This window comes from Rattus norvegicus, chromosome 6 (assembly GCF_036323735.1).
Source record: "Rattus norvegicus strain BN/NHsdMcwi chromosome 6, GRCr8, whole genome shotgun sequence".
In the NCBI taxonomy this organism is placed as follows: Eukaryota; Metazoa; Chordata; class Mammalia; order Rodentia; family Muridae; genus Rattus; species Rattus norvegicus.
Genome location: NC_086024.1, coordinates 145108720 through 145135807, shown reverse-complemented (window position 1 = coordinate 145135807; position 27088 = coordinate 145108720). Strand labels below are relative to the sequence as shown.

The window sequence follows — 27088 nt, the reverse complement described above, 5'->3', positions numbered from 1 at the left end:
ATTTGCCTTTACAGCAAGGTCTGGCTGTAACCAGTCTGTGGCAGCACTGTTCTTGTGCAGGCCGCTAAATGTCTTTATTACCACGGCTCCCCACTCAAGTACAACTTTCCGAGTGATTCTTTTTCATTTAGCATCTCTTAGTTGCACCCCAGAGGCCACTAAGGATGCCATCGCGGAGCTGGTAAGCAGTTTACTGAAACGACAGCAATGTTTAATGTATCAAAGTAAACGTGTTATAAACTCGAGGCAGCTATATCTGTATATCATAGGAATGTCGATATATCAAGGCATGGCATACCACTTCTAGTCCTTGACTGTGAACACATTATCCCTCTCAGGCTGGGGTCAGAGGGTCCAGTAGAAAAGCGGGGTGAAGTGGCCCCTGTGGAACGTTCAGCTCGTTATTTATAACTGATTTCTCATTACCAAATAATTGATGCCAAGATTAATCAAGAAAAGCACCAAGCTGTTTTCATAAATAAAGCCTCTGCCATGAACAGAGTCTGCTCATTTGGGAAATGACATAGTGCACTTCCCTCTAAATGCAAAGTAATGGCCTACTTAGGCACGATTATGTTTGCCTTCTAAGAGCTATTAGGAGTTTCTTTTACATTCTTTTCATTAAAGTGAAAATGGCCATTAAAACAAGTCTTTAAAGGGCCATTTAAAAGTATTTTCCATTTGAGAAATCGAGTGAACCACTCAACGTGTCCATGGAGTGCTGCACCAAGCTGTGTGGAAGGGGGAGCTTCGAACCCAGTGGCATCCTGCTTTTCAAGGCTCTTGTTCTGTAAAAGCTTTTCCGTGTTCCTTTTCAGGTATGTGGCCAGTTGGATAGACAGAAGGCGGCATCAATCAGAAAAGGCCAATTTAACTATTCTTTTTGATAAATACATTCCCGTGTGCTTGGAGAAGCTAAGAACTAGCTTTAAAGCCATCACTTCTGTTCCAGAGAGCAGCCTGGTGCAGGTTTGTGTTCACCCCCAACAATCGATTTTTCTATGCCTGGGAAAGTCAGAAGAGCATACATTTTGCTTGCTTAAGGAGATGGGGAAAGGTGCTGGTAGGATTGCTCCAGGTGTGCTCCTGGCATAAAGCCTAGTGACTTAAGTTCCATCCCTGGGGCCCGCATGGTAGAAAGAGAGAACCAACTTCTACAAACTGTCCTCTGACCAAGACACCCTGCACCCACACGTGTACACACATGCACATGCCTCCTCCCCCCGATAGATACATATAATAAAATTTTACAATGATTTCCAGAGCTGTTAGGTTGCTTTCACCCTCTTGCTATAGTCCTTCCGTTCCCAGAGCTCTGTGAGGACCCCAAGAAGTGAAACTTCACTTCCCTGCCTCCCAAAGATTTACATAGCACTCAGGAAGTGCCAACTATGTGTCTGTGAAACCGTCCTGTCATTGTATGCTGGATTGTATGCAGAATTAGAAGAAAAAAGTTGCTACAACTTATTTATTTTTCAAGCACAATGTCTGACAGAAACAAGACAGAAAACTCATGTTGGCTCATAGTTGTCAGAGGGTTTCATTCCTTCATGGTGAAAAAGGCCAGGCTATGAGAACATTGAGTTCTGAAACCAGAACCTGGGTCATAACCTTCAACAGCCTGACCCTAGTGATCCTGTCTGTCTGTCTGTCTGTCTGTCTGTCTGTCTGTCTTCTCTTCTCTCTCTCTCCCTCTCTCTCTCTCTCTCTCACACACACACACACAAGTACACACTCCCTCTCTCCATATATATACATATATACATATACACAAACATACACACATACACACATTCAAGCACTCTCTCCTCTCTCTCTCTCTATATATATATATATATACACACATATATGTATACACACACATCTCTCTCTCCATATATACATATACCTATATATATATACACAAGCACAACCACCCCCCTCTTTATATATATACATATATAATGTGTATATATACATACATAGTAATATGTGTTTATATGTATATATACACATACATACACATACACACACATATTACAATCATCTGGAAGATAAGTACTTGAAACATCTCAAATTCAAACCAGAACACCTGCCTAGAGAAGATGTCCACCTGTTTTTTGAAGCTCCGTGTGTTTTTGAATCAGATAAGTAGGCATAAGTACAGGTGCTCGATCAGTAAAAATAAAGCATCCGATTGTCAGCATGCACTCCTGAACCCCTACCTGTCACGTGTGAGTGAAGAATCTGTGACGGTCCAGGGGTAACATCTTTGTGACCCTCGTTGTGAGACGGCTACTACCAGTAAAAGACACAGAGGACTTATTATGGAAGTGATTCACAACACAGAAGTGAAGGTGGTGATAGTGATGTAGCATGAATCATCAAACTTCACTAAGTATTTACTGTGGAAATGTTTCCCTGCTTCCAGAAACAAATTAGTTTCTCTGAACTTTGTTGCCATCAAGTTACTATGTTACCAAGTTTGTTTGAAGCTGAATTACAATAGTCCCTAGCATATAGTAAGAAAGGAAAGTTCAGGTTTCTGGATAATTAACACACCAATTAAGTAAACGATAGTATTCAACAGTAATTATCCGAGGTATAATTTATTTCTGAAAGCAGGTCTGAATTTATTCATAATGAATTAATTAGGTGGTTAGCCTAATTAGACTTCCTTGGGTATAACGCTTGTGAAAAGCAGATCCCGTTCTCAAGTTGACTTGTGTGTTTTTGTGATTCTCTGTGGTGTGAACTCTGCCATTCAGGAGTAGTGTGAAAACAGAGAGAAAGGGAGAATGAACAGCGTGGCCTCTGCTCTCCCCCTCTTCATTCTGTAGTGTTCAGAAAAGGCATTTAATTCTTAGCTCTTTTAAAGCTGCTGTTCCTGACCAGTGTTTCCCGCAGTTTCTTAGCAGGACAGGAATTTAAGGCAAAATAAGCAGACAGGAGAACAGCTTACAATGATGTTCACACAGTCAACACTATATCTCCCAGCATGTGGGGTTGCCTTAAGTTTGAGGAAGTGTGTTAACTCTTGGAACTAATGTATAATTTTATTAGTTCCTTACATGATACTCCGAAGTGTTTTCAATGTCTGTGGAGTGAAGATGAATCCTAAGACCTATTGGGGGGTTACTGATGGCACCCTACCATGGCCCATCAGTCCTTTTGCATTGGTTTTAACCATTCCTTTAGAATCATGGTTTCTCCTTTTTCTTGGTAAGAAATTGATCAGTTTTATTAGTATAGAAACAGAGTTTTAAATGGAACAAGTGTTTTAATATTTGAGTGAAAGACACTTGCCCCTCTTTCCTGAATGGGAGAGAATGGTGCATACATGCTGGTGGTGGGGATAAAGTTGCATTTCTGCTGTCTCAGCCTGGAGCAAGAGGGTCTTAAAACTGTTAGAGCCCATGATGATACCAATTACTGAGGACTGTTTTGTGCTCTAGGGAACTAGTCCAAAAGAGGGATTATTACTGTTAGGAAAAGGGAAAGGAGAGGGGAGAAGGGCGGGGTGGGGAGGTGGGGGAGAGAGAGAGAAAGAGAGAGAGAGAGAGAGAGAGAGAGAGAGAGAGAGAGAGAGAGAGAAAGAATCTGGTTTACCTAATGATTGCTATTTGAGTAATTTAAAATGTTTTTCCAATCTTTTATTACTTCAAAGATTGATTGAAGTGACTTTTTTGTATACCTAAATTTAGCAAATCACCGAGTTTTGAAAAATTGCATAATTTCTTATGAATAAGGTAGAATTTGTAAGAAAATTGTTTGACCCTTTGGTATTTAAGACCAGACCAAACCAAACTAAATAAATGTCCCTGAGTGAACAGTGTTTTCTTTTTCTTTAGACAATTTGTACTCTTTTGGAGTGTTTGCTGACTCCAGAGAACATACCTTCTGACAGTCCTAAAGAGACCTATGAGGTCTATTTTGTCTTCGCTTGTGTCTGGACATTTGGAGGCACCCTACTACGAGATCAGGTATGCCGAAAACGAGTGTCCAGTGATGGTTTTGCTTGTGGGGAAGCTGAATTTTAAATCATGGCTTGACTTCTAGTTGTCACCTCTTGCCTGCCCTTCTTCTGAACTTGGGAATTCAGCACAGTGTCCCATACAGAGTGGCAGTTCTTGTCACCCTTTGGCTCTCAGGTCCATTTCCACCAGAGTCACCTCTTGGTACCATCTCATGGGCCACTCAAACTCTGTGCCTGAGCAACACTTCTTCCCCTGACCATGGCCAAGTTTACTGTTCCTCTGTGTTGCCTAGTCCCTCACAGTGACAGATTCTTCCCTGTTTAAGACCTGGGAATGTCCTTCCTTTTCTACATACCATGACCTCACATGCCGTCAGTGTGACCGTCAAGGCAGCTGAGGAGTCTGTCCTCTCTAAGACATCCCTACAACCTTAGATTGGGGTCTGCAATGTATTTCTCATAGTACTGGAAGTACAAGCTTAGGGTGACAGTGCAGCTGGGCTCTCATGAAACCTCTTCCTCTGTTACACATGACACCTCCTGTATCCTTACACAGCAGAGAGAGCCTCTTGCTTCAGTGTTTCTCTCCTCATGGTGACTCTTCCTGAGGCCCTGCCATGACTTCTCTTAATGCCATTGCAGTAGTTGTTATGATTTCCACAAATGATCTGATAAAATGCAGAGAAGATGGCTATGGAACAAGATTCTGATAGCATCTAGTATCTTTCAAATAGCCCTTCCTCCAGTCATTCCCACTTGTAATCAGCTGGGACTATATTTCCAGGGTTACTATCTATGAGCCATAGTCAATAATGAGGGCCATTGTTTCCCATGGTCTTTCTGCTTCAGGTAAATCTGTCCCCTGGCACAACAGTCTAGCATAGCCTTAAGGGTTTCTGATGTCTTACAGAAAACACTCAGAACACATCTTGTACATGTACACACCTCACCCCACATACCCTATACACTTAGAGTAACCAAGTGCCAGAGGCATGTGGGTCTCACTTCCAGTATCTACTAAGTGTAGGTCTTTCTGGTATCATCTCTGTCACGTTGCTTCAAGGTATCCTCTGTGTGTAGAGAAAGCCAAACTTTGTTCCTCGGAGAGTCAAAGTACTCGTCCCCAGGTCTTCTAGTAGCAGGAGCATGGTTCTTACCCACGAGTGCCATTCTTCAAAGAATATACCTCCCGAGTACCTCAGCATTTCTTTGGCCATGGTACTCTGGTAGGGGCCCCCAACTCTTCCAGTTAAAACTGCATGCCTTTGGCTAGCCTTCTAGCTTTCCCAAGTCTCCCAGGCATAAGTTGGGGATCCCCCTCAGAAGGCATACATCTGAGAGTGACCCACAAATTCCTCACTTGTGGTGGAACCTCTGGGCCAACTCTGTTTCTTGGCACCAAGTTAACAGAACACACATCTATAAATAAGCTGAGTCTCACAGGTCATTTTTCTACCAGTGTCACCTGCCAGATGGATGTCCTTCGCTGGTCTCCAAGTGCTGGTGCTGCCCTGAGTTTCAAGGGCCAAGTCTGACTTAGATTCCTCTGTGAGTCCCGCCCCTGAGTTACTGAGGGCACATGTCCCATTTGCTTCCTTACCCATTCCACAATAACCACTTCATTATAGCACATTGGACAGTCAGGAAAGTATCATAAAATCATTTTTTATAATGGAATATTTAGGCAAGGCAAAATTTGAAGTGAAGGAGAAGCTGTGTGTATTTTGTTCAAGAGAATAGAGCCAGGTAAGTCATAGTCTGAATTATTTAAAGTCACATTGGCTTGGCTTCAGACCAAGGTTTGTAGGCAAATAAAATATCCTATGCTTCTTCTGTGAAAATAATTTGAATGAAGGTAAACACCTTAGCATGTTGATGCTGGCAGCAGGAGAGGAGGGACTCAGAGTACTCATCCCACCCAGTGATATTCACAGCCTCCATTGGCCTGACTATTCATGAGTACAGCCCAGTACTAAAACACACCATAGTCGAAGGACATAGGGACATCAGATCAAGAACTGGAAAAATAAGAGGTAAGGGGCTGGAGAGATAGCTCAGTGGTTGAGAGTACTGGCTGCTTTTCCAGAAGACCCTGGTTCAATTCCCAGCATTCACATGGGTGGTCACACTGACTGTTACAGGGGATCTGACACCCTCACACAGACATATATACAGACAAAATACCAATGCATACAAAAATAAGAATGGATACAGCTTTAAGAAGCAAACAAAAAACGAGAGTTGAAGTCTTAAATGAGTACATGATCACCAAAAGCAATGAATACCCAGTGTTTTCAGATTTCACTGAAATTCACTAGGTCAGATCACTCCCACGGATAGAGGAGTCCCTGCCCCAGGCCACTGAATAAATGAGTTGCTGGCCCAGCTTTCCAAGGTTACAGGAATTGATGGACTAGCCATGTGAGGACAAAGATCTCATTTTATCAAACCATTGGGGACATTGGGATCTTTGGGCCAGGCCACTGCTGACATAGAAATTGCTGAACCAGACTGTCTAAGTCACTGGACAGGTACTGTCCCCCTTTCTCCGTGTCCTACATCCTAATCAAGCAGCTGAGAACTTAACAACACCCCATTATAGAAACCTCTTCCCTGGGGGAATGGAACTCATCTTTATGAGGTTGTCAGCCAGATTCTCAGCTCTCCTGCTGGAAACCAAGTCTAGACCCTCCCCCATCCCTTTTTCCTAAGTATGTCCAGGTCTAGAATGCCATGAGGGGCCAAGTTTTAAGAAGGCATTTAAATAGTGAGACAGACTTGCCAGTATGTTACTTATCAAAACGAAGACCTTTTTTTTTAAAGTAGTGTTTTTCATTACTATCATTTTATAAAAGAAAAGATGTTAAACAACAAAAGGAACCATAAGCTGAGAACTCAGAAGGAAAGGCAGAGCTTCTAACACATAATTTATCTTGAAAAAAAAATGCGCTTTTTTTTTCTCTCCTGCCCCTATCAGTTGATGCTGACGAGGTGGAAATGGACTGCCATGCTGATCTCCACTGCCGGGTGGTACTTGGCACAGTGATTTGTACAAGTGACTCATCATTAGATTTGAATAATGAGGAGTAATATAAGGGATTCTCAATCTCACCTTGCCTTTTAAGTCTGCTTTCTATCCCCGATCTGTCGCTCTGTCCTATCTGCACTGTGGTGTCTCTGTTTACAGACCTAGTGATTCACTTAACTTGATAAGTTCAGGTCTAGGAGTTTGGCCCAGTACCTAACAGACAGCGCACAGAAGGAGCTGTGTAGCCTTCTCAGTCTATGCTAACGGGCTCTCCCATTCTTCTTCATAGCTTTCTGATTACCAAGCCGACTTCAGTAGATGGTGGCATAAGGAAATGAAAGCAGTGAAGTTTCCATCCCAGGGAACCATCTTTGATTATTATCTGGACCACAAAACTAAAAAATTTTTGCCTTGGACTGACAAGGTCCCCCAGTTCACCATGGATGCAGATGCGCCCCTGAAGGTAGGTACGAGGAGTAGCAGGAGCCTAGCTCCAGAGTGCCTTTGAGGCTTTGAGGAAAAACAGCCCAGTTCTTCTTTCTCGCCAGAGGCACGGGTCTTTGTGGTCTATGCCCTGGGAATGACACTTTTTCCTGGGAGAGAAGAGTCAGCTGTAGGGATGCTCAGAGAGGAGGCTGATATTTCTACAAACGTTTTGCCTCTTAGTTCAGTAAAATCCCATGGGAACAACTTTCTCTTAATTTCCAAGAAACCATACAAGCTTTGCAAAACCAGAGCAGAGTTTAACTAATGATATAATTCTCATTTCCTTGCATACGTGTGTGTGTGTGTGTGTGTGTGTGTGTGTGTGTGTGTGTGTGTGTACCTTTTCACATAAAACTTCCTTCTTTTACTACCACAGCCACAAAGCAATGTGTTTGATCTTCCCAACGCCAGCGGTCCACATTCTCACAGCAGCTGACAATTCCCCACAGATCTTTCTTCGTTGTTTCTCATTCTACACCTCTACGCCCATCCCACCTCTCTTAGAGTAGATTATTCTGTGACCAACTTCTTATTCCTCCTTAGTATCGTTCTTTTTAATAAACTTCTCATTTTAAATCACTTTAGACTCGCTCTTTGGAGCAGCAGAGGATGAATGGCTGGTAGGGCATAGTTGCCACCCCTGTGAGGACACAGCTGGTTCCAAGTAGCAGGAACTTGATAGCCTTAGCTTCCTGGAGATCACTAGAGCACACAGCAAGGACCTTGAGTAACAGGGTGAGGCTAGACATACGATTCAAGGTGTAGGGTAGGTGCGTTGACTCCAGTCTTTGTTGACAATGTGTGTGTGTGGTCTGTCTGTCTGTCTGTCTGTCTGTCTGTCTGTCTGGTTTCAAATGCTTCCTCCACTTATATTAGCTTACAAAACTTTCCACAACAAAGTAAGGGGTACTGAGTAGTCTAAACAATAGAAATTTATTTTCTCACAGTTCCGAAGGCTCCAGGCCAAACGGACAGGGATGCTGATCTGAACCTCTGGTCCCTTTTGGGGTAGTATCATTGACTCCTGGAGTGACAACCCCGACTATATCCTCAGACAGCAATCCTATCCTTGAGATTTGGGTAATACCATCCTGGTCCACTGAAACCAGAGGAACCTCACCCTCTTCAACTGAGTTAGTACCCTTTGGGTCTATGGTGGCAGTGGCAGCGGCAGCAGCAACAATATTGATCCATTATTGATATTTTATAGTCTCAGAAGTCCCCAGACCTTTAGTCATGCTATTCTATAGCAATCCCCTTTAAGCCAAGAGGCCAGAGGGTTCCAGTCCCCGTCTAGAGCTTGTTGTCTGCAAACTAATGATGTCTACCGGGCCCCGCCTCTCAAGTGGTCTATCACCATTTTCCAAACTATCTCACAGGACCAAGACTTTACTCCAAGAACATCTGGGGCTTACACATTACAATGACAGCACATGGCAACTTGAAGTCAGTGGAGGCTGGCAGGAAGGGAGAGTCAGGCCGAGTTAGGTGTTAGGACGCTCTCAACCATTTCTGCTGCCTGCACTTCAGTCTCTCGTCTTGTCCAGCCTACCTTAAACTTAGCTGCTCAGCAGTATTTCCTGCTGGCTGAAAACTGACAAGCCACCAAACAATCCTGGAAACAAAAACTGCTATGAAAGCTTGGTGCGGCTTATCAATCATATTCAAAAGAGGACAAGAAAAATCAATTTCAGTCAACAGATCTTTATTGAACCGAAAAATCAATTTTCTTCCTGGGAAGTTTTGCACTTACTTTACAAACAATGGTACCAAGTGTGGCTGTCTATGAGCAGCCTCTTTTTATGTTGGAGCAGGACCATGAGAAATTAGAAATGATATCATAGTTTGAGATTCTTTCTGAATAAGTTACATCTAGGAACTAATTTATTCTTGTGTGTGTGTGTGTGTGTGTGTGTGTGTGTATGTATGTATGTGTGTGTATGTGTGTATGTGTGTATGTGTATGTACATGTGTGTATGTATGTATGTACATGTGTGTATGTGTGGGTGTGTGTACATGTGGGTGTGTGTATGTGTGGGTGTATGTATGTGTGTGTGTGTTCATGTTGTGTGAATGTGTGGTGTGGTGTGGGTATGTGTGCCTATAAATGACTACACTTGTACATAGGCATGAAAACATTCAGAAATTGACACAAGTATCTGCCTCAATCCGCCTAATTTTGTTTTTAATTTGTCATGGAAACTATAGCTCACTATTGGTCAAACTGACAGGAAAGCTCCAGGGCTCTCCTGTATTTGATTTCCCAGTGCCTAAACTTTTTATGTGGGTTCTAGTGCCCCAAATCCAGATCTTCATGCTTACATGACCCACATTTAGCCAGCAAAGCCATCTCCCTAGCTGCAGTTAACTAACATTCTTTACAGCAACGTGGTCATTAGGTCCCATTTAGTATGTAGAGAAACAGAAAAACAGCTGGGGAATGTTTCCACAGTGATTTTGCTCGTGAATATAAAATGGCCGATGATCCTCATTCCTCTGGGATTGAAGGCATTTCCCACATGTTAAAGTGTTAACTTTTTAAGCTGGGAGAGTTGGTCAGCTGATACAAGCACAGCGGCTTGTCAGTGTGATGTGCATGTCCACTCTCAGAAGAGCTGTTTGTGTTAGTTTATTCTGAGCTCGGGCTCCACAGTGTGGATTCGAATGGGGCATCTGCATTCAGTTGCCAGCTGTGACACTTCCCAAGTGCTCCTCTGAGGAGGAGGAAACAGCCACAGAAGCATCTCACGGGTTTGCTGTGGATGTCGGGTTGTCCGGCATGCGTATGTGGTTAATGGAGGCCACCCGGCTCTGTAAGCATTCACTCTTGGTATTCATAATGTGAAGAAAAGAGCTGACAGCCAAAGAAAAATCTGGCGATGGAAACTGTGAGTGAGAAAGGAAGGCAGTATCTTATATGTTTAGAAGTCTAGTGTTATTTAATGGCACAGAACACAATATGGTCTACAGAGGGTGCTGGGTGTCACTGTTGAAAAGGAAGTTGGAGAACAGATGGTTATACCAAGACCATGGCCTGGAATGACCCACAGAATATTCCACATGTATCAGTATGTACTTTCTCACGTAAGGAGGAACTGTATCTGTTATGATCATGTGTGGGTTTTTAATGTCAAAAATCAACCCCGTAAATAGTGGTGTGTGTGTGTGTGTGTGTGTGTGTGTGTGCGCGCGCGCGCGTGCGCGTGCAATGCATGCAACCTTTTGGAATCAGCTCTCTCTGCTTTTGACTTCTGAAGACTGACCTCAGGTTGCCAGGCTGACACAGTAGGTGCTTTTTTCTGCTGAGCTATTTTGCCAGCAGCTCTCTGAACCTAATTTTCCAGTCATTTTATTTTATTCTTGTAGATAATTTCCAAATACCTGTGGAACACAATGGTACAGGAATAAATAAATAATAATAAACTGCCAAATTTCAGAGTATAAGGATAAAAGTTTGATTTTTAACACAGCAGTATGTGACAGTTTCAGACTCACTTGTATCTCCTCTACTGGTGTCTCCTTGCCCTAAGCACCTTTGCATGGACTGTGCCATTTGGGCCAAGATACCATTCCATGTTTAGCTTCACTTTCCACTGTCTCATCAGCTTCGGAAGAGAGGCTACACTGCTTACCAAGTCGGCTGTACTCTCTTCCATACCTAAGACTACTGGGGAAAGGAAGGGGATCCAGGAAAAAGAAACAGACTTGAGAGTGAGTTCTCACCTTGAAACTATGTATCAGTTGTCCAGCTGCCCTCCTTGAAGCCATGAAGTCTGCTCTACCACTCAATCTTTCCTGCTGGACATGAACTTGTACAGAGAGCTCTTTGGGTCTTAATTGAAAATTGACTGTTGAGTCAGGTCTGAAGTTTTGTAGTTCCTAGGTCTTCTCTGACTTTTCCCCTGATTTTTTTCTCCCAGACAGTCCTGGTACACACACCAGAGACAACTCGTCTTAGGTATTTTACTGAGTTGCTACTTAACAAAGGCAAACCTCTGATGCTGGTTGGAAATGCGGGAGTGGGAAAAACCGTCTTTTTGAGCGACACCCTGGCAAGTATTTCTGAGGACTATATAGTGTCCCGTGTGCCTTTCAACTACTACACGACATCGGCAGACCTGCAGAGTAAGTACCTCTCCTCCATCTGGACAGAAAGGACAGTTCACTGTGGTCGACACATCTGCATACGTCTCTCGTGAATTTTTACTCAGCATCCTCCTGGATAAACAGATTTTAACTATTGCTGTGAGTTTGTTCCGTGTTTTGTTTTCAGAGAAAGTATCACCATATAACCCAGGCTTTCCTGGAACTCCTGTCTCAGCCTCCTGAGTGCCAGGTTGACAGGCATGTGTCACCATATCTGGTTAAGTTTGACCTTTATTTCACTCATACTCTTGTTGGGTTATTAATGTATGTACCAAAAAATTATATTCACAGTGATTATTGTGTCACCACTAAACCATTTAATCCGCTGTAATTAAATCATGGAACTGGCAATACAAGGACTTTAAAGAGGATCCTCTTATTCTCCTTTCAAGCAAGGAATTGATTCAGGAGACAAAAGTATATTGATAACGTGCCCAACTTTGAGTTATTAATTACATTTTTCTAACACATTTATTTAGCATGTGGGTGGGACACATGCTGAAGACAAAGAATAACTTGCTGGAGTCAGTTCTATTTTTTCACTCTGTGGGAGCCAGATATCAAGCTCAGTTCATCAGTCAACAGCACTCATAGCCACTGAGCCATCTTAGTGGCCTTGTCATTTAGTCACATATCCGTGTGTGTGTGTGTGTGTGTGCGCATGTGTGTGTGCGTGTGTGAGTGTGTGCGTGTGCGTGCGCGCGTGTGTGTGCGTGTGCGAGTGTGTGCGTGTGCGTGTGCGCACGTGTGTGCGTGTGTGCGCATGTGTGTGCATGTGTATGCGTGTGTGTGTGTGTGTGTGTGTGTGTGTGTGTGTGTGTGTGTACCTAATGTTGACCTATTAGGTAAATGTGTTGTTGCTGCAGAAGAAGCACAGAGTGGAGGGGACAAAGCATGAAGAGCTAATGTCAGTATTCCTGTCACTGCTCAGCACAAGGAGAGGGACAGTACAGCACTCAGGTCACAATTGTTGATTTGCACTGTTGTGTGGCTTTCCAATCTGTTTAGTTTCTTGCCCCCGCTCCATGGTTCGCCACTGTTATCACGTGAAATGCAGTGTCCTCTGCTTACACAGTGTTCAGCTGGCCTATATTACCCAGAGTATTCCAGAACTAGACAGCTGACCACCCAGTCTACAGCAAAGCTCTGATTGGGCCTATTGGGAAGAGGCATCTGAGGTCAAGAAGACCAGTTCCACTGAACAACAAAACAGCTAATGTAACATGGCCCTAGGCCTGAGGCCACAGTAAAAGCAAAGGAGGTGGCATCAGGACATGGCATGAGATTCCATTTGTAGGTGACCGTTGGTCAGATGGGGTCAGAGTAGATTCCTGTTTGATTTTCATGGCTGACTGGGAGAGTTTTGATCTCATAAGCAGGGACACACGAGCACAGGAAAAAGAAAAGAGCTGAGAGAGAGTGTGTGTGTGTGTGTGTGTGTGTGTGTGTGTGTGTGTCTGTATGTTTCTGTCTCTGTGTGTCTGTGTCTCTGTTTGTGTATGTTTCTGTCTCTGTGTCTGTCTGTCTGTCTCTCTGTATCTGTTTATGTCTCTGTGTCTGTCTCTGTATGTGTATCTGTCCATTTGTCTGTCTCTGTTGTGTGTCTGTGTATCTTTCTTTCTCTGTGTGTGGGGGGCCCTGTCTCCGTGTGAATCTATGTGATTGTCTCTGTGTGTGTCTGTCTGTCTGTATGTATGTCTCTCTGTGTCTGTCTGTCTCTATGTGTGTCTATTTGTCTCTGTGTCTCTGTCTATTTGTCTCTGTCTCTGTGTGTCTGTCATCTGTCTCTCTGTCTCTGTGTGTGTCTGTATGTATGTATGTCTCTCTGTGTCTGTCTCTGTGTCTGTCTGTCTCTATGTGTGACTATTTGTCTCTGTGTCTCTGTCTCTGTCTGTCTATTTGTCTCTGTCTCTGTGTGTCTGTCATCTGTCTGTCTGTCTCTGTGTGTGTCTGTATGTATGTATGTCTCTCTGTGTCTGTCTCTGTGTCTGTCTCTATGTGTATCTATTTGTCTCTATGTCTCTGTCTCTGTGTCTGTCTCTATGTATCTATTTGTCTCTATCTCTGTGTGTCTGTCATCTGTCTGTCTGTCTATGTGTCTGTCTGTGTCTAAGAGATAGTGTAGAGATGTATTTAGAATGAGGCACACATGACGATAGAACTAACCAACCAGCACCTGGAAATGTGGAACAGTTGTTTGCCAAAGGTGTTTATCTACTGTGCACTTCTTTGTTTATTTAACAAATGATTAATAACAATAAATAATTGTCATCAGCAGGATATAACAACACACACACACACACACACACACACACACACACACACACAGAGTCTTTCTTGTCCCCAAGTTATTTGCTGGCTGAAGAGTCAACATGATTAGATACTATATCTGAGAAACACGGTACTCAGAACCCTTCCCACCCTGACTCAGAGTCATCAGTAACACAGAGGGATAGACACAGGAAAAACACCACATTACACTTGGGTAATATCACACACACTGTCTGGGCGGCCTCTACTTAACAGGAAGGAGATGAGCAGGGACCAAGTTTATAGACCGTTAGTTGCAGCCAGAGACGTATCTCTGATGTGAAACCAGCAACCATGACATAAACAAATCAGCGTGAGAAAGAGGAAGAATTTGGGGGAAAATAAGTAAAGGCAGAAATCTCACATCCCATCAGCCGTTTGTAGACAAAATTATCTCTATATTTTTAGGAATTCTTGAAAAACCTCTAGAGAAAAAAGCTGGTCGTAACTATGGTCCAAGAGGAAATAAAAAACTGGTTTACTTCATTGATGATCTGAACATGCCTGAAGTGGATTTGTATGGCACCGTTCAGCCTCATGCACTGCTTCGACAGCATATTGACTATGGGCACTGGTAAGTAGGCCCCTCCCTGCGTTCCACTGCCCATCAAAACCTCCTCATTACAGTAGAGGGACATTTGAACACAGAATTTTCCTGGACTGCTTCGTCTTCTGGGAGCATTTTCTATATCCCCTCTCTCTCTCTCTCTCTCTCTCTCTCTCTCTCTCTCTCTCTCTCATTCTCTCTCTCCCCCTCTCCCTCTCCTTCTCCCTCTCCTGCATTCGCTCTCTCTCTCTCTCATTTGTTCTCTCACTTTCTCTCTCTCTTGTTTGTTCTCTCGCTCTCTCGCTCTCGCTCTTTCTCTCTCACTCTGTGTGTGTGTGCACATCTGTACATATATGTTTGTACAGATAGATGCACATGTGGAGGCTGGAAACCTATACCAGATACCAGAACACCATCTTATTCTTTGACACAAACTACTTCGATGAACCTGGAGCCCCCTGGTTCTAAACTGGCTGGACCCAGAGATCCTCCCGTATCAACAGCTAGAAGTTCTGGTGCAAACTGTCATGACTGGCTCTTACTTGGATGCTGGAGATCTAAACTCAGGTCTTCATGCTTGTGTGGCAAGAACCCTACTGACTAGGCCATCTTCCCAGCCCCCCTTTATATATCATTTAATCACATCAAACAGAAAAGTTTCCCTTTATATCATTGCAAGATTGGATTGAAAGGTAACTGAGCAACATAGCAACTGTGTAGAAATTAAGTCTCACTAAGTTATTGAAGAAAATCTTGGCTTTACCCTATAGGCTGTGAATGTTTGATCATATCTGGGCACTCTACTATCCATGACAATAAACACAGGGTGAGGGGTGCCCAGCCCACCCACTAAGCTTTACTATGAGGACAGCATAGTTTCCACCCATGGTAAAAGCCACGTGAAAATTAATAACCAGTAATAGTTTATATTGACTCAGCTTCTGATCGTGGCTTAGGCCTCCAACACATTCTGTCACCCTCTATTTTCTGAGGTACGGTTTTGATGTCATCCTCAGATATGGCTCAGAAGGTCAAGCTTACAGAATTATTGTGAAGATAAAGTGTCTATGATTAAATCCTTCGTGAGCTGGTGGCTCCCTGTTTTGTCATCTCGTTTTTGGATCTGAGGTTCTGTTTTCTGTCCCTTAGGTATGACCGACACAAAGTGATGCTCAAGGAAATCCGCAACTGCCAGTACGTAGCCTGCATGAATCCCATGGCAGGCAGCTTTACCGTGGACCCAAGGCTGAAGGTGGGTTTACATGCCACTCTCTCCAGTGCCATTGTATGCCATATCCAAAACTGTAGATCATGCTGGGAATGTTGGCACACTCTTGAAATGTCATCACTGGGGGATGGGGTTGGGGGCTGAGGCAGCGATGTTATGAGTTCAAGGCCAACCCAAGCCATGATGAATTCCAATATTGAGCTTCATAGTGAGACCCTCTCTCAATAGATCATCACATCTTGTTTCTTGGTGTTTATGAGGTAAGATTCCCACTTCCAGTTAATTAAGTAGATGTGTTCTTTCCCAATCAATATAGAATTTTTAGTTAACTTTTACATTTATAGCAAAATGAATCAGAAGAATTTCTGTCTAGTCCCTCATCCACCCACCACCTGCTACATTTGAACTCTCATTAACCTCTTGCATTAGTTGCATTTGATGAGATGATGTTGACACATAATTACTAACTAAAGCTCAGAGTTTCCACTGGGGTTTCTTCTTTGTCTTGCAAGTTCTTTAGGGTTGACAAATGTATAATGACAGGTGTCCACCATTAAAATATCACACAAAATAGTTTCTCTGCCTGAAGATCATTCTGCTCTGTGGTCACCCTTCTTTTGACTCTGCATCCCCACAACCATCAATCTTTTGAAAATCATTTTTCCATTTTGCTATTATGGTTAAATACATGTCACAAAAAATTTGTTAGTGTAACCAACTATTCTAAGTGTGCAGTTGAGTGTACACACCAACTTATGCCACACCATCTGTCTCTGTGAGACTCTGTTGTGAAACTGAAACTCTGTCCATTAGCAATGACACCCTGTTGCTCTCTCCTCTGTTCCTTTCTCCCCCTTGCCCGGGTAGACACCATCCTTCTTTCTGTCTCTATAACCTTGACTTGTCTGAATATTTCAAACAGGAGGAGACCTATAAAATATCCAATAAAAAAAAGAAGAGACCTATACTGTTTGTCTTAGGACTGGAGTGCTTCACTTAGAGTTGTGCTAAATAAAGATCACGCATGTAACATGTTGCAGAATTTCCTTTTGTAACCTGAAGGATGAGCTGTTTTGTCTTATGTGCTGCACTTTGCTTGTCTGTTCACTCACTGGTGAACACTAGGTCACTTCTATCTTTTTGCTGGGGTGAATAAAAACATAAGCACACAAATATCTCTTGGAAATCTGCTTTCAATTCTTTTGACTATCTGTCTACCCAGGAGTGGAATTACAAGATCAGACAGTAATTTGGTTTGTAGCTTTTTGAGAACCTGTCAATTTGTTCTTTCAATGATCACGTCACTTTTTACCCCACCAATGGTGCACAAGGTTCCCCGCTTCTCTACATCTTTGTCAGCACACAATTTCTCCTTTGCTTCTTTACAGCAACTGTGCTAATGGGAGTGAGGCGATATCATTATAACTCTGTTTTTGCATTTCTTTGGTGATCAGAGGTTTGGGTATTTTTCATGTGTTCCTTGTATATTTTTTTGTATATCTTCTTTGCAGAAGTTATTATGTTATTAACTATTATTTGCAGATGTTATTAAAAAATCTTTTTATTCATTTTTGGATTAAACTTTTTTGCTGCTAAATTTTAGGCATCCCTTCCATATTGTGGATTTTTAATTTGTAAGCACTGATCACTTCATTATCTCAACAATTTGTTACTCTCCAAAATAGTGAGAGTTACTTTTTAGATTGGCTTCTCTTAGTTACCTTAGACATCGCAAAAACTACCCAGAAATGCTCTCTCACTTAGCCGAGTCCTGCAGGTAAGCTAGTGGTCTCTGCTGGCCTTGTCTCAGTCACTTTGAATGTCTGAAGTATGACTCTCAGCTGATCTTGTGTGGTATAGGCCGGAGTGGTAACAATGACAATATGCTTCTGCCTTTACAAACTTTAAAAGCTCAGGGAAAGTCAGAGGCTGAAGGGAACAAAGATGGAGACCAAGCCTTGACAGTGACTGGCATTCTTTCATTTTCATATCACTTTGTGGGGTGGAACAGGTCACATGGCCAACCCCAGGGTTGGGGAAGATGGCAGTAATAGATTGCACAGCAGTGATCCTAAGTGAAGAAGAGAGTAAAAACCAACTGTTTCATTTGTTTGCTTGATTTGCATGTTCTGCTTTGACCATCATCTCTACTTTGTGCTAATTGTTTTTCAGAGACATTTCACCGTGCTCGCATTCAACTTTCCATCTTTGGACACGCTGACCACCATCTACGGTCAGATCTTCAGCTTCTATCTCCAGCAGCAAGCATTCTGCCCGTCGGTCCTCAGGACTGGCCCATCTTTGATCCAGGCAACCATCGCCTTCCATCAGACGATGGCAGAGAACTTTGTGCCCACAGCTATTAAATTCCATTACAATTTTAATCTAAGAGACTTATCAAACATCTTCCAGGTACCTCAACTGGCAAGTTAGCCTCTTGAGTATCAGAATAACTTCTGGCATTCATTTATAGAACGAGTTCAGTTTTAAACCATGCTTTGTTGCATCCCGCGACTTTCTCTTTTACTCATAAGCCTCTCTGATAAGTGACATGAAAAGCTGCTGTCTTTGAGATGCTGTCAGTGAGATGGTGGATCTCTTCAGGTCATACTATATATCTGTGCTAAGGTACCTGAGACTTGGTAATTCAAAAGCAATGAGAATGTATCGTTCGTAGTTCAGTGGCGCCGAGAAGTCTGCAGTTGAGGTAGTAGCAAGTTCAGGCATCTACTGAGGGCCTGGTCTGATGGTGCCTTAACCATTGTGTCTCTTTACAGCAGATAGGATAAAAACACAAATGCTGCTCATATGAGGTCACCTCTCTTAGAAGAGGCCCCACCTCTTCATACTTCTACATTGGCAATTAAGTACTTTTTCATTTAGTGAGTGGTGGGAGGGTATGCTCTACACATGCTTGTGGAGGTCAGATGACAACTTTATGGAGCTAATTCTCTCCTCTAGCCTTTATAAGGGCTCTGAGGTTTGAACTGAGGTCATAGGGTTCACTAGCTGATCTCTCTGTCTCCCTGGCCCTGGTTGTTTCAAAACATAAATTTAGGGAGACGTGCAGACCATGGTAGATAGTGAGTTAACAATAAGCAGTAAGTTGAAATTCGAGCTTTATAAATTAATGACTTATTATTTTAAGTGCCAAACAAGAGTAATTGGTCATGTTTTTGCACAAAGCATCAATGTTACCATTTTAAACATATATTAAAATATGAAATTTTAAATCATAGATGATTGGGTTTGATACTGAAAATTATCTCAATTGCATAGTGTGTTAGGGACAGACACAAAGACCAGGGTTCCATTACCCTTCTCAAAGGCATGTCTTAGTGACCTCAAGTGGGGTAAGGTGCCATTGAGATCCAAACTGTAGCCCATAGCAAAAGGGCAACGTTTACTATTAATTATATAAAGGAAATTCTAAAGAGGGAATCTAAGGTCAGAAACTTTTGAAACAGATGTGGTGTTCTCTACTATGTACGGTGAAGTACCTGGGGAGTTGTCTAAGATTCAAAGTTCCGTTGTGCAGGAGAAAAATGAGAAAACTTCCAGGACTTCTACAGCTCTCCTCAGAACCACTCCACAGCAGCCTCAGAGCCCTACCACAGCAGCAGACGATAGCTCATGATAACACCAGCCATTTGCTTTCAGGGCTGCATTCCTAGCACCTGCTAGAAAGGCTCTGCTTAGTAAGGCCTTGTCTAAAGCAATTCTTCCCCTTAGCAGAAAGGGTGACCTAGGATGTGACCCTGACTGCTTAGCTTTCACGTCCAGGCTGCCAACTACATCTGACACCTTCAAACATTGTCAGCCTCTCACAGGTTAATTCTCCACAGCACCCTCCTGTTCTCATGGGTGGAAGCAAGCTGACTGTTCTCAGGTCACCTGCACCCCAGATGCTAAAGGACAGTGTTGGGGGGCACAGGGAGCAGAGTGACTCCCTGCTGGTCCTTGGTTTACCTTCCAAGACGAGATACATTTCAGCTTTGGGTGTTTTGTTTTGTTTTGTTTTGTTTGTGAAGTAAATGGGTTAGATTGGCTTGTATCAAAGGATTAAAAACAAGGAAACTGTATCCTGTTACTTTCATTCTGATTGTACTTTGGTTTCATAAAATCCATTAGAGACTGGGATATATGTGTGTGCAGAGATGTTTCAATGAGCTCCCACTGAGTTACAATAGTTTTAGCTACATTCCTTAAAGTGGTTATGATGAGGGAGCTGGAGAGATGGCTCAGGAGTTAAGAGCACTTGTGGCTCTTGGAGAGATCCCAGGTTCCATTCCTAGCACGAAAATGGTGGTTCACAACTATCTATAACTCCAAATGTCAGGAATGGAGCTCCCTCTTCTGACCTCTGAGAGTTTTGCTACACATCCATACAAGCAAAATACCTATGCATATAAAATAATAATTAATAAATCTTTCTTTAAAGCCGTGTATGATGAGGGATAGAGAGATGACGCAGCATTTGAGAGCACTGGCTGTTCCTCTAGAGGACCCAGGGCTCAATTCCCAGTAACCACATCTGGGTCACAACCATCTGTAACTCTAGTACCAGGGGAACCTGCTATCATCTTCTGGCCTTTTATAAATGGGTACCATACTAAACTCTCATGTTCTTGCTTATCTGAAATGAGTTTTATTTGCAAATGTGTATACTTACCTGCCCCTGTCTGTCTGTTCCTTTCTGATTGCTAAACACGGTGTAGAGTTAAACAAATACTAAAATTGCCTATTTAGGACAACACTGTCCTCTGAATTAAAGGTGCGTTCCCCATCCCTCTCACACAGGGAATTCTGTTTGCCTCTCCTGAGTGTTTAAAATGCCCAGAAGACTTAGCACGCCTGTGGCTTCATGAAACATCACGTGTTTATGGAGACAGACTGGTAGACGCAAACGATTCCGACTTATTTCAGAGGAAAATGCTGGAAGCTGCCCATAAGTACTTCAAAGTAAGTGAGTAAGCGAGGGAGAGGTCTCTGTTCACTGGGCTCCAGCCGGTATGAGGCCCGAGGTAGAGAGAGTCTGTAAGCTGCAGATGGGCAAGCGTACTGCCTTTTCCTGCAGCGTCTGAGATTCACAGATGAACTGGGTCTGGATTAAGGGACCTTGTCCTACTTCCTCATGTGCTTGTGACTCTTCAGGCGGCTCTCATACCACGGTTTGTGCTTCCTTCTGCAGGGTGCAGATGCTAACACGCTGCAGCAGCAGCCCCTCGTCTACTGTCACTTTGCCAGTGGCAGGGAAGACCCTTGTTACGAGCCCGTGAAGGACTGGGAAGGGCTAAAGGCAGTTCTTACAGAGATGATGGGCAACTACAATGAGCTGCACTCCGAGATGCACCTCGTGCTCTTTGAAGACGCCATGCAGCACGTGTGAGTGACTTGGCCGTGGTGGCTCTCGGTTGGCAACTGTTCTTACAGCATTGAAATGTGCTCTGCTGTAAATCACGTCACAGTCCTGACCGTGCACGTGCAGGAGAGCCATTTTCTAAAGGGCCCCGGAGCCGATCAAAATGTTTCATCTCGCCGCAGTCCTGTCAGAGAAGGATACTAAGCAAGAGGAACGGGAAGTACTTGTGGGGTTTGTGGGTAGGATTTAACCTGATTTTCACGGATTAAGTAGGCCGTGTCGAGCACCTACTGCATTCCAGGTAGTAACACAGTCCGTTCTTTTAATGTCTTAGAGCAGTTATTGAAAGCAAAAGGGTACGTATATCTTCTTAGAAGAGGACATTGCCTGCCTTGGGGTAGAGCTTGGCCATCGATGTTCCCATCCTGGTCAGGGCACCTCCGTCCAATCCCTTCTTCAGTGATGCTTGAGCTCCATTTACCAGAGCACATGCAAATGAGCAAGAAAACGGTCTAAGAGTAGCAGGTCATGCCCAGAAGCGCAACAGGCAAACAGAGGCAGAAGCTGTAGTTTGAGAGCCCATCAACCAAAGGCCCAGGGAGCAGAAAGGTACAGAGGTTCTGATATTTTCTTCAGGCTTTGAAGTACACGTGTACTTGGAATGAAACGTTTCCAACCGACCCACAAGTTTATTTACTTTTTTTTTTTTTTAAGATTTATTTATATGTGAATACACTGTTGCTGTCTTCAGATATACCAGAAGAGGGCCTCGGATCTCATTATAGATGGTTGTGAACCACCATATGGTTGCTGGGATTTTAACTCAGGACCTCTGGAAGAGCAGTCAGTGCCCTTAACCCACTGAGCCATCTCTCCAGCCCTATTTACTTTTGATATTAAACTTTGCCTGCATGGCGTCCAGGTACTTTTAGAGTAGCCGAGATTTTACTGTAGTCTGTCTTCTAGACCCATAAAGTGTTTAGGGTTTTAGAGCAATTAAGATTTCGGTATAAAGGAGGCTCAACCTCTATTGGATTCCTAAAGAGAGACTGGGTGTCTGAGGGAGGCAGTGGCACTGGTCTGAGATGTTCATGATAAATGTACTGTATTTTAGAAAGATCTGGGAGGAGCACATCGCAGAGGGGCTGTGCGGCTCTGAATCACGAATGCTCAAATAACAGAGTAAAAGATGAAACTGGCTGCAGTATGCATAGCATAGGCAAGCAGCAAATGATGAGGCCAGAGAGGTTGAACAGGCCTTACGTACACAGAACATTTTCTTATAACAGAGATAAGGGGCCTTGAGGACAAGCTGCCGGATGGGCTGCCGTACGGGATCTCAAACTGCTAGTCTAAGCAGTTCGTTGCCACCATGTGGGAAGTCAGTTGCATCTCTATAGCCAATACAGTTCTCCCTGCCCAGCCACCCTCATCCCCCCAGGCCTTTCTATTAGGTGACAATGGACAAGAGTCACAAATTTTAAAAGTAAGTCATTAAAATAGAAATTATTTATAAAAAAATAAGAAGTGAATGTGGATGGAGTGAACTATAGGAAATTCGAGTTTCAGAGAAGTTATTATAAAATGTTTAGCCTTGGACTGAAGGAAAATGTGAGGGACCTCCCCACCGCCACCCCCACGCCATTATTGCTGCAAGCTCAGTGAGTATCAAGAGTTCCACTGCGCCTTTTCAGTGATTATACACTAGGGGGGCTTAAGTGGGAACCCGTGAATTACTGGCCTCATTGTTCCCCGTGGGGCCATGAAACTCTGACACCACATGTGGCAGGTGAAACCAATGCCCTCCAACACTGAGAGGAAAAAAACCCTTCCCAGACGGGAAGCTCATAGGATCCTCAGTATTGGAGTCTCGGTGGCCCAAGCTATAAAGTGTTTCCCTGAGCAGGGATTGTGGGACTAAAGCTGACTGACTCAGTGTTAGAGGTGATGTTAAGTGTCCTTAAGCTTCAAAGAAAGGGACCTTGCCACTTAGAGGGTCCTGTTATATAAGAGGCAACTGAAGCCTATCTCTGGACTTGGCGTTTCTCTTCTGCTGTATCTTTTGGCCGTGTGGTCATAAAGTTCAAGGAAATCACCGAGCTTGCAAGCATAGCTCTTTCCAGACTGGAAGTGTTGATGCATGTCAGTCATGATATAAGTGACTCCAGCCTTATCTCCCTAAAGGAAGAACAATGGGAGTCTTTCGGCAATCGTAATAGGTCTCGCTTTTGCAGTTGGGCTTCCACATACTTTTTTATTTTGTGGGTTGCTTTTTAATTTGTTTAACACACATACAAGCCATTTATTCAACTAAACCAACATCACACTGATGTGAAAAACCAACGCATTCGTACTTGAAAAATGTAGTGTAAACACTCAGAATCTTTTGGCTACAGAGGATGAGCATTGGAGGGTCTTGTAAGACACTTGACTTTGAAATAACAATGGCTAAAGCTTTGTCCTATGCATGGGGCTGCCTTTAGTAGAAAGGAAGCAAGAGAGGGGGCCCAGCAGTTAAGAGTACTTTCTGCTCTTGCAAAGGACCCAGGTTCAATTCCTGGTACTGATGCAATGGATTACAACCGCTTGTAACTACAGTTCCAGGGGATCTAATGCTGCTTCTGACTACCTTAGGCACCCAGAACACACTTGGTATACACATATAGATGCACATGGGAAACGCTCACATAAAATACATAATTTTTTTAAATAATCAAGTCTTTAGTTTCCTCAAATGAAGCACAGGGAGGTGTCTGTTAATCTAAGCCAGTCCACTTTTTGCAAAGTGGTCCTACAGCAAAGCTCTCATGCCAATGGACATCCTCCCTTGAGGTCTTTGTATGGGGTGAGGCTGACAGAGGATGGGATTTTTCTTGTTAATAAAAAACAAATTTAATGGAGCTTCCATATAGGCCTTGTATATATTTTCAAGTAGTATCAATACAGCAAGAATTCAAAATATGCCTCCTGGGGAAAGTTTTAAGAAAATACTTAGAAGCTAGATGCTGTCTTTGTTTGGTGAGGAAACATGAGCAGAGATTGAACGATTCCAATAAAATTGCCACTTCATCATAAACCTGCACATTTATCTAGATTACAAAGCAAATATAACCCGTGGCGGTTTATGTCACGACTCTGATGGGGGCTGACACTTTCTTTCTCCAGGTGCCGAATCAGCCGCATTCTTCGGACCCCTCAAGGCCACGCCCTCTTGGTTGGAGTTGGAGGCAGTGGCAAGCAAAGCCTGTCTAGGCTGGCAGCTTACATCTGCAGCTTGGAGGTCTTTCAGATCACTCTGACAGAAGGCTATGGGACCCAAGATCTCCGGGTAAGGAGAGTTGAAAGGCAGAGCAGCCATCCACCGTTGTCCGGATGCTGATGCAATCCAAGTCTGTGGATGATCACCTTCGTTCTGAAACCTGAACACGGTGCTGTGTGTTTTACGTCACCTCCAGGTTGCTTACAATACCTAATGTTACACCAGTAGTTACTGTGCTACGGTGCGGAGGGAGAAACCCCAAGAGAAGGAAGGCTGTAGGAGAGGAATACGCACACAAAGTGCCCTCAGATTTTTGTTGTGTTTGTTTGTTTGCTGTTGGCTGGACCTGTGGCTATGAAGGGCTGAGTGCACTTCTGGTCCATTTGTCTGGCAGTCAGAGCACAAACTGATAGTGATTCTGTGTCAGCTCTGAGATGTGGACAGGAACCCCCAGCCTACAGGAAGAGGGCTTCTCTGCAGATGCCTTCGATGCCTTCATCTTCATGGTCAAATACACCACACATTCCTGTAATCTGTATAGGTTCAACAACACAGGCCTGGCTGGAAAAGACTATTGTCTTAAATGTACAAACACACTTTTTATTTCCTGCTTTAAATGGACTCGGTGTTCAATGCTTTTTATGTCCTTATATGACAAAAGGCAGAAAGAAAAGGTACTTCCTTTGGAACTTCAGGTAGGTTTTCTTCCCTTTTTGATGAGAGCAACTGAAACAACGTTTTTTGTTTGTTGATTTTTTTTTTTTTTTAGAAAACTATCCTGTGTCCTTAAATGTTTGCTTTTCAAACCATGGTAGTAATTAAAAAAATAATGCCTAGAGTTTATGGCAAAGGTATGTTATACTTTTTTTAAAAAGCATGATTTCAATATTGCTGACCCAATAACGAAGCAAAACTACTATCAGTGAAGAGACAACTGTTGGGATGAGCAGAGGGCTGCCACTGTGCTACTTGACAGAGGTGTCACTGAACTCCTATCTGCTCTCTTAGAAGGAAGACATGGTTCATCCCTGGGCTCCCCCAAGTCACATGATGCTTCACTAATAAATGCCAGAGTTGGAGGTGACGTGATGGGGAGGCACAGCCACTGCCCCGCATCCTCTTCCCTCAGTGCCCCCCAGCACCCAGCCACACGCTCCAACATCACATCAGCATTCTAACAAAACATGAGCGATGGTGTCCTTTCCTTACAGGTAGATCTGGCCAATTTGTACGTCAGAACTGGAGCCAAGAACATGCCCACCGTGTTCCTGCTGACAGATGCCCACGTTCTAGATGAGAGCTTCCTCGTGCTGATTAATGACTTGCTGGCATCGGGTGATTAAATGGACACATTTCTTGAAAGATCTTTCCCAGTGACAAATTATCTGTAGTTTCAATGAACTTTAAAGAGAGATAATTTGTCTTTGAGATGTTTGCTGGGGCAGTCTTTGGGGAGAAAGCTATAAACCTAATTGGTACTATATCGCTTTCTTAGTCAGCTTATGGATAAGAAGTGCCTCTAAGAGGCACAAACTGAAATAAATGCTATTCCTCCTTGAGCAGGTCTGGGGGTCTAGAGGTTGCATAGATCCATTGGGGTGCAGGTTTAGGGGTCTTTGTGGATTAGTAAGTTTAAGGACTCAATTTAGTATGTGTGCGTATCCAGTGGGATTCAGTTCTCAGAAGCTTGTGGGTCTACTGGGTGTAAGGGTCTGATGGGGTGTGGGTCTACAGGATATGCAGGTCTAGTGAGTATGCAGGTAACTGCTTTCTCTGAGTGAGTTCTATGTCTTATCAGATCAAAAGGCAAAAAAAAAAGCATGTCATTTCTAATTTCAAACTTTGTCTTTAAATGGAGCCTGCTTCATCTGAAGAAAGCCTTTCAAACATTAGAAAATCCACTGTAAAATGTAAGTTGCAAGACTGTTATTTAATTCTGCCCCTTCTGTGGAGATAGGAGACATCCCAGGTCTGTTCAGTGACGAAGATACCGACAAGATCATTTCTGGGATTCGTAATGAAGTTCGAGGCCTCGGCATAACAGACTCCAGGGAGAACTGTTGGGCATTCTTTTTGGCCAGAGTCCGACTACAGCTCAAAGTAAGAAATGTTTGCTTTACCTTTGTATTGCTTTAAAGCTGTTGCTGACACTTGAATGTGCATCTTAGTCAGGACTCATATTATGGTTTAGTTCAGTGACTTCTTTGAAGGGACTGGTGCGTTTATCTAGACCGTGTTTGTATTGTATGTCCCTAAGATCAGGTATGATATTGATCTCCTGGGAAGCCCTGGACTGGGCAATATTGAAGGCATGTTCCTCTGTCTCAGAGAAGCTGACATTGTTGGAGGTAAGGCATGTCACCAAGAACTTTCCTGTGGGACAAGTACAAATAGGCCCATGGGAAGGCAGGAAGGGACAGCCTCCTCCTTACTGGGAATAGGTTTATCCTGGAGGAATGGTGTTCCATTACCAGGCATGGGTAGGAACTCAAGGCACAGGCATTTAGGGAGAAGAAACAATATTGTTGGTTTTATTTAGATTTACTCATTCTGTTTCATGGGTATGGATGTTTTGCCTGAATATATGCATGTGCACCATATAAGTGCCTAGTACCCATGGAGGTCAAAGGGGTGTTATATTCCCTGGAACTGGAGTTATAGATGATATATATATATATCATATATATGTCATATATATAAATAATATATATATAAATAATATATATATGATATATACATATATCATATATATATTGTGAGCTGCCAT

General features: G+C 43.2%; 1 protein-coding gene across 12 annotated transcripts in view; it reads left to right on the top strand.

Moving 5' to 3' along the window:
• The window catches only part of Dnah11 (dynein, axonemal, heavy chain 11), a 316394-nt gene that overhangs the window by 162716 nt on the left and 126590 nt on the right, over positions 1-27088 (top strand). For all 12 annotated transcript variants that reach the window (XM_039078094.2, XM_063262810.1, XM_039078093.2 and 9 more), the window contains 12 exons: positions 819-969; positions 3831-3962; positions 7273-7446; positions 11390-11594; positions 14334-14499; positions 15622-15724; positions 17873-18112; positions 20501-20662; positions 20892-21085; positions 24228-24390; positions 25533-25656; positions 26279-26421. In XM_039078094.2, coding sequence (XP_038934022.1) covers positions 819-969; positions 3831-3962; positions 7273-7446; positions 11390-11594; positions 14334-14499; positions 15622-15724; positions 17873-18112; positions 20501-20662; positions 20892-21085; positions 24228-24390; positions 25533-25656; positions 26279-26421 — 1957 coding nt within the window. The remainder of the gene's footprint in view (positions 1-818; positions 970-3830; positions 3963-7272; positions 7447-11389; positions 11595-14333; positions 14500-15621; positions 15725-17872; positions 18113-20500; positions 20663-20891; positions 21086-24227; positions 24391-25532; positions 25657-26278; positions 26422-27088) is intronic.